Source organism: Plectropomus leopardus, chromosome 23 (assembly GCF_026936395.1).
Source record: "Plectropomus leopardus strain MGB_pleo_1.0 chromosome 23, ASM2693639v1, whole genome shotgun sequence".
NCBI lineage: Eukaryota > Metazoa > Chordata > Actinopteri > Perciformes > Serranidae > Plectropomus > Plectropomus leopardus.
In genome coordinates, this window is record NC_142198.1 from 22783238 (window position 1) to 22793422 (window position 10185).

General features: G+C 36.4%; 2 protein-coding genes across 3 annotated transcripts; both read left to right on the forward strand.

The window, feature by feature from the left end:
• The first annotated feature begins 457 nt into the window (after nucleotides 1–457).
• On the forward strand, nucleotides 458–3664 carry LOC148185772 (uncharacterized). 2 transcript variants are annotated; one of them, XM_088073527.1, is made up of 5 exons: nucleotides 458–678; nucleotides 1600–1655; nucleotides 1885–2103; nucleotides 2671–2784; nucleotides 3022–3664. In XM_088073527.1, the coding sequence occupies exons 1-5, from the start codon at nucleotides 665–667 to the stop codon at nucleotides 3423–3425; spliced, it is 807 nt and encodes a 268-aa protein (XP_087929653.1). In that variant the 5' UTR covers nucleotides 458–664; the 3' UTR covers nucleotides 3426–3664. The 2 variants fall into 2 exon arrangements, with proteins under 2 accessions (XP_087929653.1, XP_087929654.1); XM_088073528.1 differs by having other exon boundaries at nucleotides 459–678; nucleotides 1555–1655.
• Nucleotides 3665–4259: 595 nt separating this feature from the next.
• On the forward strand, nucleotides 4260–10101 carry LOC148185773 (butyrophilin subfamily 3 member A2-like). Its single transcript, XM_088073442.1, has 6 exons — nucleotides 4260–4379; nucleotides 4883–4971; nucleotides 5198–5539; nucleotides 6277–6564; nucleotides 6823–6942; nucleotides 7076–10101. The coding sequence occupies exons 2-6, from the start codon at nucleotides 4884–4886 to the stop codon at nucleotides 7663–7665; spliced, it is 1428 nt and encodes a 475-aa protein (XP_087929568.1). The 5' UTR covers nucleotides 4260–4379; nucleotide 4883; the 3' UTR covers nucleotides 7666–10101.
• Nucleotides 10102–10185: the final 84 nt, after the last annotated feature.

The following is a 10185-nucleotide window of genomic DNA, read 5'->3' on the forward strand; positions in this document are numbered from 1 at the left end:
GTATATATCGCTGTTTGATTAACTAAAAATTTAAAATAAAAACTTTTAATAAAGTTATAAAATCAAACAAATCCAAACAAAACAAGCACATTTTAAGAGAAGAAATCATTTATTTTTTTTGAAGACTGATGCTGTTCCACTCTCCATGAGCAGAAATAGTATTATTCCTAAATATGAATTTGAGGTAATATTACTCAACTTTGGTATACTTATATCATATCACATTCTGCTGCAACTTCACTAAAGTTCAAAGGAAATATACTTTTTTTTAGTATACCCTGCTTTTTGGTCTATTGGGGACCATAATTTACAAAAATGAAAGTCATATTGTGTTGCAGACTTGAATCTCGTGACTGAGACCATAAACGCGATAAGAAAACGTTTACAGAGGTAATAAATAAAGGAGGCAAATCCTCGCCGAAAAGTGACAAAGTGAGAAGATTAAAAGTGAAAGCAGAGCTCGACCTGCAGTTTGTTTTTGTTGAAAAAATTCAATCAAAGAATATAATATATATGTTTATATATATATATATTCATGTAAAGGCTGCAGCAGACAGGCGGGAAAAGTCAACACACGTTATCTGATGCAGGTGAACGGGATCAAAGTTCGAGTTATTTCAGCGCCGTGAACAGCTTACTGCTCGTTTCTTACTCTGAGATTTGAATGCTCTACAGCAGGTAAGAAACTATTTTAAAGTGCTCATTTTATTCAGCTTTACAACGTTCTTGTAAAAATATTACTTGATTATGTAATGTGGTGAATATTCAACTCTTTACCACCTAGATCCGTTTCTGCTACATTAAGACGTCTTTCACGTTCATTTTAACCTCTCATACTGCAGATAATCGATTTGATTTCTTTCAAAAATATGAAGAAAACATAATGAGCAACTCAGCAAGAAATATCCATTAAACTGCAAAACGTCAGCCAAAGCTGATAAGGAAATGATCTGAAAATTAGCTGGGGTGAATTATTACATACGATTAAAAAATAAGAGAAAAATGTCTAGAAAACTATATCTATAACCCTCTTTGTTATATATTTAGACTTTTTTTAAACACTAAAAGTTTATTTATTCATTTATTTTACTTAACTTTTTTTTTGCATATTTTTTAAAATTAGAAAACAGAAAAATAAATATCTTTTTTACTTACAATTTTCTGTCATTTTGTTTTGTTGTTTTTATTTTTTATTTATTTATTTATTTTTGCTTGTTTTCTAGTAATTAACCTGTAACTTTTAATCAATTTTATTAATAGTTTTTGGGCCATTTCTTGTTGAGTTGCTCATTGCTCTCCCATGTTTTCAGGTTTTCAAGGGTCAATAATATACTGCTCTCAGTAGTTGTATTTAGGAACATTTTGGGTCGCCTTCATGTTGTTTTTGTAGATTTAAACTTTCAAACCAAATAGAAAAAAGATTTAAACAGCAGGAGCGCTGTCTGCAGGAGCAAGCGGTTTCAGTTTTATCATACCTGGATTTTTAGCATTTTTGTTTTTTTGTTCTGGAAGTGATTTAAAGTGGCAAACTGTTTTTTTTTTTTGTCATTTCAGCTGATTCGGCCTCAAAGTTTACATTCTGTCTTTCATCATGATCAGATTTGCTCTGCCCGGAGGTGTCGGCCTGTTTCTCCTGAGTTTATCCACATTGATCTGTAAGTCACAGTCTTGTCTTAATAAAAATAAAAAAATATGACTATGAATATGAAGTTTGAGTTTGAGAAGCACATTTTGTGAGCAGAGCAATATGAGTGTGTGTAATATTAAATATTAAATATTAAATCTGATCACATGACTGAAGTCTTGAGTTAATGTCTAATGGCTGCTAATGATTTTTCTGAGTTTGACTGAAGATACTGTGTCGTGCTTTTTGTTTGATTTTAGACCACTCCCAAAAAGAAGAGAAAATGGACCATTTTAAATCAGACTCACTGCTGAAACTGTCTCAGCAGACAGAATGTAAATCTGTGATTCATGCACTGATGAAACATGAGAACAAACTGGAGAAGCCGACAGACGAACTGTCCTTCGAGCCCACGATCCTCAGTGGATCGATGCCTCTCCAAACTCTGTTCATGCTTCTACTTATACACACCTGTGGAGGTAACTGTCTTTGGTTTTACTGCCAGTTTCAGAGGTTAAATTATAACATTTATGTCTTAAATGATCACCCAGAACATGAAATATAATTTTTTTAAGTTAATATTTAAGAATTAAAAAAATATATAATAATGGTAATGAGCTAATTGTCAAATTTTATAAATGTACATTTAAAAAAGTAAAAGTAAATTTGTATTGTATTCATATTCACTTTACAATACGACACGGTATGGTACCGTGCGGTACGATACGATACAATTTGATACAATACGATACGATACGATACGATACGATACGATACGATACGATACGATACGATACGATACGGTATGATACGGTACGGTGCGGCATGATACGATACAATGCGATACGATACGGTGCGGTACGATATGATACGATACGATCAATATGATACGATATGATACACAAACAAGGATAAAATTTCTGAAATATTTAAACTTGAAATGGGTCAAATCTGACTCCAACACAATGACAGTAAAAGCTTTTTTTTGGAACAAAAAAAAGTATTGTTTGGAAAGTGAAAGATTTGTTCTTCTGTTGTTATTCCAGCTGGTTTGGTTTCATCGTTTTCCAAAATGTTCGTCTACATGAGCTCCACGGGCATCCTGTTAGACCTGGCTGTCAGCTTTTTTCTGGCTGTTTATGTCAGGTACAAATGGAAATGTAAGTCACACTTCTTTCACAGAATTATGCTTTTAGTGCTTTCTATTTGTATCATTTTTTTTTATCTTACTTTTACTAGTATTATCAAGTGTTTTTATTATATTATTTATAAAAAATTATAAAATGTAAAAAAATTAAATTAAGTTAAATTAATACAAAAAATGTCTGATACTATCAAAGAATCTATAACATTTTGTTGGAAGTAAAATAACATTTCTGTCCATATTATAAAAAAAGGTGAGACAGCAGAGCTGCAGGAGAAAAACTCACAGCTTCAAGAGGAGTCACGGAGGAAAGACGAGGACCGGGAGGATGTGGTCACCACGCTGATGGAGGTGAAGACCGAACTGGAGAACCAGAGGCGTCGACTCACAGTGCACCTGGAGGAGGTGGAGGCGCAAAGGGCAGCGAACAAGCAGGAGCTTCAGGCGGTGGAGGACGAAATAACGCAGCGAGAGGTGAAGTTTGACAAACCTCAGGAGTTACTGACGGAAAAAGAGAACTTGCTTCGAGCGCAGTGGAAACTGGACGAGATAAAGAAAGAGAACGACAAACAGCTGCTGAACACCGAGCGGCTGCTGGAGCCCATCGAGATTCAGGTCGCCAGAGGACGGAGAAAGAAAGAAGTGGAGTTTGGGTAGAGTTACCAGAGGAAGGAAAAAAGGGAAACATAACTGTATTTTAAAATGACTTATTACAAATGGTGCAGCTGGAGTTCACTTGTTTGAGTGCAGAAGTGTAAACCTCTTACTTGACGTTTTCTTACTTTTAAAAAAGCATCTCCAAATATGTTAATGTTTGTGAAAATTGATGAACATGTATGTCCTAAAGGAAACTTTGTTGAAACATTTTCTATATAAAATATTTTTTTTTGCAATAATTGTCTACTTCTTTTAATTCTGTATTTTCTGCTCTTTGTTTTTTTTTTTTTTAGTTTGTTATGATTTTAACTTGGTTGATCTAAAGGAAGCAAGAAATTAGGAGATTTAGAAAAATATATAAAAAATAACAATAATTAAAAAGCCAGCCAAAACTATATTATGATAATCATAGTTTAATATCTGAAATTAGGTAACAGAATTATAACAATTTAAGCACATTAAAAAATAGTAATATATATTGAAATAACTGATTAACTTTCTTTAAAATTTTCCCCCCATTTTTTGTACTTTTTACATTCCTTGCTCATTTTTGGTCATTTCTTCATGTTTTTGAAAAAAAAAAAAAAACAATCTAATGTGTTAATGTCTCAAGTGGTTAAACTTTTTTATTGGACGGACATTAACATAAGATCAAATATTAACCAGTCAGTGCAGTTCACTCTACTCTAATTAAAGGAGTTTGCTGCACAAAAACATAGATGTCAGTCCAAGTTTTAAAGGGTTAAAGCCATCCAGTCTCAGTATTTGTTTTTTTTTTCAAATCAAAATAGTAGAATAACAACGAATCCACTGATCTTTCATACACACCTGCACGTAAAAGCTCCCATAAAAGAGAACATGCCTCATTTTTATTGCACATGCTACCGTTCAAAGTGCAGATCTTTTTTTTTGAGGACCGCGCTGTTTCCAGGAGAAGCAAAACGCACTCAACAGGTATTTTCATTTCTTAAAAAAATGTCTCCTATTCTGCTTTCAGCTGAATCTATTCAAAAATAAAGTAAAGTTATTGTATTTATATGTAGAGAAGAAGCAGGTCTTCTTTCACACACTGTGACCCTGTTACCCCCGAGGGTAGACTGCTGCATTTAACACCATCCAGACTGGATTTATGTCTCTACATGAGGCGATTTTCCTGCACTAGACAATGATTTTAAATCTGTGCAGACTCTCGTTTTGGGTAACTAGTCACTAAGCTGCTAACACCGACTGATTTTCAGTGAACTGGCTGGTGAATCACATGCAGAGCAACGTCCACTTTAAAGCCGATGGATGTGTTTTTCCTGCGTGCATAACCGCTTGTCCTTGTTGTGATGGGAAAATCTGGTGTTAAGTTTCCACTGATATAAATGATGCTGCTGCTTTGATAATTATGTTAAAAACATGACACAATTACCTTTTTTCTACTGATTCTTGTTTGATAATGATTCTTATTCCAGGATGGGTCACATTAAGGATGAACTTCTGAGAACAGTCTGTGTTCTCCGACACATCGCTGTCTTTCTTCTTCTAGCACACTTTATTGGAGGTAACTTACACACACACACACACACACACACACATAAATGCAAGCTATATGTTTGAGTGACATATAAACACCTAAGGTCCCATTAATTATCACTAATAATCACTGTGTTTGGTGTGAACGTGGTACAAAGACACGGCAGAAGCCAGCATCATGAGCTCCTGTTTGTGGTAAATATTCAGTCATACAGAGAAAAATATAGATTAAAAGTGGACTTACTGTCTTCCAGGTCAGTCTCAGGAGACTCGTCCACCTCGGCCCGTCGTGGCGATGGTTGGTGATGACGTCATTCTGCCGTGTCACCTGGAGCCTCCCATGGATGCAGTTTGGATGACCATGGAGTGGGGGAGACCTGACCTGGACCCCAGGTTCGTCCACGTGTGGCACGAAGGCAAGGAACTTCTCTCTGACCAAAACAAGGCCTACAAGGGAAGAGCATCACTGTCCGTCAGCAAACTGAAGATCGGAGACATTTCACTGACCCTGTCCAAAGTCAGGATCTCCGATAACGGGATATACAGATGCTACATCCCAAAACTGTCCAGAGAATATTTTGTTGAGCTTCTTGTTGGTAAGTGAACTGACCACATGCAAGAAAAGGCGTCTACCTTAGTGGAGGAAGTGTTTTAGAAATTATACAGTGTAGAAATGTGATGCTGAGGTAGAAAAGATGATGTACATCAGTGATACTCACTTTATAGCCTGCGGGCCAAAGCTGGCCCCTGATATGGCCCCTCAACCATTTTCTAATATATAATGAAAATAAAGTGACAACTACAAGAAAGGTCCTAGCTAAGCCCCCAATGTCCTAAAATCCAATAAACCTTTTAAAAATAATAGAAATTATGAAATTCTGGAAAACCCCTGAAATCCTAAAAGGTCCTAAAGTCCAAGTAATGCCCTTAAAATCCTAGAAATGTTTTATAACCCTTAAATCTTAAAAATATCAATCAAACCAAAACTGTTCTAAAATTTCCAAAATGTCCTGAAATCTGAGAAACATCCTGAAATCTGAGAAACATACCCTCGGATCTGAGAAAACATCCTAAATGTTGTATAGTCCTGGAAACAGGACCATAATTGTAGGATGTTTCCAAAAAGGTCCCCAAATCCTATAAATGTCCTGAAAAACTGGAGACCTCATACAAACTTAAAAAAGGCCCTAATATCCTAGAAATGTCCTAAAAAATAACACATGTGGCTGCTGGGACTGGCCCCCGGTCCCGAAGCAAAGCAAGTTGAGTGTCCCTGCTGTCCATCATTTGAGGATTCAACCAATAATTTCTGTCCGAAATGTCTCATCAACAGGCGCCGTCTCCTCACCTCACATCAGTTTAGCCGGCATCCACACGGTCAGCGGGGGAGTGATGTTAGACTGTGAGTCTGCAGGCTGGTATCCAGATCCTGAGGTGTTGTGGCTGGACGGTGAGGGACACGTCCTCTCTGCTGGACCTACAGAGACAGTCAGAGGTCCTGATGACCTCTATACTGTCAGCAGCAGAGTGACTGTGGACAAGAGACACAGCAACAGCTTCACCTGCAGAGTCCAACAGAGCCACATCAACCAGACCAGAGAGACACACATCCAGGTCCCGGGTCAGAAATCGTTTCTTCTTATTATTATATTTCTTATTATTATACTATTATTTCTTATTATTTCAACTTCCTGCTCACGAAACACCAGTCTGTCGTCGTTTAGACGTCATCAAATGCTGCCACTTTTACAGAGATTTCAGTGTGAGATCCCGGCTCCGAAAGTCTCCTTGTGCGGCTGTATAATACGCAGCGGCAACATGTGATGACTTTGGATGAGAACGTGTCACAAACCTTTTTTTCTGTGTTTGTTTTTTTCAGATGATTTCTTCATGACTGGTTCCAGTTGCACTGCTCCTACTGTCATTAGCGTGTTGTTCGGCCTCCTGTTTGCTCTCACTGTTGTCTTCTTTGTCTGGAAATGGAGACAAAACAAAATGGGTGAGCCAAAAAAAGAAAATTTCAAAAAACGTATTGTGTTTTCATAATGCATTTCCTCTCTCTTAAGCTTACGATTATGATGTTGTCAGACCACATATCATAGCAGTGATTTACGAAACTCCCTGCTATACAGGGATCAAGATGCGACTCAAGAGCAATAACAAGGCGAGAGACGGCGAGAAGACGGCAGGTCCTGATGTCACCACAGAGCAGCCTTTGATCACAGCGGAAATGAGCAGAGAGCAGCTCATAGCAGAAATCACGAAACTGAAGAGCGAGCTGCAGAATAAAGAGGACATGACGCAGACTCTGAGACAACTGAAGACAGAAATGGAGAAGCAGAAAGAGAAACTTACTGAGCAAAAGGGTAAAGCAGAGAGACGGGTGAAGGAGAACGAAGACAGGGTTAATTTAATAGAGAGAGAAATAACGGAGAAGAAGGATGATAAAACAGCCGTCAAAGCTCAGGGATATTCAAAACTTAAAGAAATTATTAAAGAGAACAACTGGAACCTGGAGGAGAGGAAGAAAGAACTACAAGAACTGCAAATGAACACAGACAAACTACTGAAGAGAACGATAGATCACCATAACAGAATTACCGGGCACCAAGACAAGGAAAGAAAAGACGAGGTACAGAGCAACTCGGGGAAAGTTCAGGGACAACAGCAGGACTCGGAGACAGAGACATTCAGAGGGGACCTCAGTCACAGAGAAGAGTGAGGAGACACAAAAAACCCAAACAAATCCTCTCACTTAAACAAATCTACTACAACAGATACTTTTTATGACTATAAAGTATCACCGACAATGTGACATCATCAATGAATGCAGCAGATTTCACATATTTAACCCATGAAGTCTTGAAAACTGCTAAAAACATGACAAATGCGCTGATGAGATTAAATTTCTATAAAGAGCGATCGTTGATGTAAAGACGCAGGTGGTTGACGGGTCAAACAGACACAGGACTTTCACTGGGGAGTCAGGTGTTTGTGTTCCTTGTGTACTTTGCGTTATTTTAAGGTACAAGGTTTTTGTTTTTTAAAACCTAAACCACGTCAATATGTTGAGTACGTAACTTTACATTAAGAAAATTAGGTGACGGTGATTCTTTCCCTCCATCTCATAACTTTACTTTACTAAACCTGATCTATGCAGCACCAAAGTCAAGAGCTCAAATCTAAAACATCTATCATCCGCCTGAATATCTTTTCAGCTTGATAATTGATGATAATTTAAAAAAGATAAACTAATGTCCAATGAGGCCAGTGTGAAGTTTCCTGTTTCTTTTATATCGCTGAGCATAAAGTTAAAAATAAAAATATTTAAAAAACAACAACCTTAACAACCTTGTTCTCTTGAAGTTTTACTTTCTAACATTCAAATTGTACTCAGATAAACATGCTTATTTGTAGACTTTTATGTATTATATGTGCTTAATATGTAGTTTATTTATTCAAACTTACAATCAGCCAAATAAAAGTGAACTAAAGAAGCATTATTGGAGCAAAAATGCATAGAAACATAAACAAGCTCAAGCTTTTGCAGAAAAGAGTCTTTTCATTTCGTTTTTATGATGAGATATCTCTGTACGTAATATAAGACAAGTAAGCTGCTGTCACACGTTTATGGTCCATCTGGTGATAAAACAATGAAACAGGAAAAAGTCCAAAGTCTAATGAAGAGAAAATAAGCGAAGCTCCAGTCGAGGTAAGCCGACCTTAATTTACGTTTCACAATTTTTTACATTGTTATGTTCATGAAATTATTATGTCCTATACATTTGGGAGATTTTAAGATTATCACAGCTTGCTTTTACTGCTTTTAATCTATAAATAAACGTGTAGGATTGCTGTAACTGTTAAAATCAGGCTGTGAAAAATATTACACATTAATATGATTTTCTACTTTCACTGAGTTTATTTTTTAACCATCATTGGTCCTAATCATATATATCAAATATTCATTCATTTTCAGAATTTTAACCATTTTCAATGCCAGTTTTTTTCATACCACTATTATTTAGATTTAAAAATCACAAAGAATGAATGATTTACAATATACTGCTGATTATTCTTCTTTGATGATCACAGTCTGCGATATGTCAATGATTTGCAGCAACATTGAGACAGTGCACCTTGTGGAAATAGCATATATTTTTTCCATCTGCCAAATATGCAAAAAAATTCTTAACCTGAATGTTGTTTAATGTTCACTGTTTTCCTCTTTTTACATTTTAACAGGACAGTCGAACCTTATTTGTTCACCTCAACTCGTGTGTTAATCTCTTGTGTCCACCTCTAAATTGATCTTTCGCCGCTGGCCTACCTCCTGTTGGTTCTTGAGCTCGGTGACTGTGTATTTTGCTTATGTCTCCTCCATCAGACATCGAGCCCGGACAGCCAGGAGACAGCAACCAAAAGTGTCATTGTGGAAGATGTTGACCTGGATGGCAAATTTGTTCGTCTCATTAACAAGTCCGGAAAGGTATCGTTGTTGTGTATACACAATGAGAGGAGTCCGTCAATGGAAGTCTGTCTGTCCGTCTTTTGATTTCATCAACAACCATTCATCCGATCAGCTTACACTTGGTGGGTGTATTGCTAAGGACCCAAGGAAGTGCACTGCTGAACTCTTGAGAACGAGAGGGACATTTATTAATAATACATTGCTACCTCTAGAGGTGCAAACTGTGCATTTTGGAGACTGAGCTTTACCCAGCATGCCATTCGGACATGTAACATGCCTGTGTTTACCTGTGTAAACGCGACAGAATGAATTTTATTAATTTATCCACCATATTTATAACTGACAACCCATCAACCATCATTCTCAAACTCTTCTCACATTTTCAAATGAATTTTGGCAAATCAATATTTAATGAGACCCTTAGACTCTTTATACAAAACAATTCCTCATCTTTGTACCAGAAATATATTTTGTCATTGCATTTTTGGAGAACTTGTTGCATTCTTGAAAATAGATGATATTTTTTGCTTCAGTATTGTTGAAAACTTGAAGCAAAAAAATATTTGTTTGAAAGAGGTACGTAAGCTGAAAATAACAATTAATACTAGAATGTTTTGAGATTTGATTTTGAGAAAGACATTTTGTTGAGATGGATTACTTTTCAAAATAAAATATAATTTTTGGATATAGGCTGGTTTGGGGAGCTTCAGCTTTTCTGTTTCTATTTAATTTTTCTCTTTACAATCTACACAATATAAGATAAATATTTAC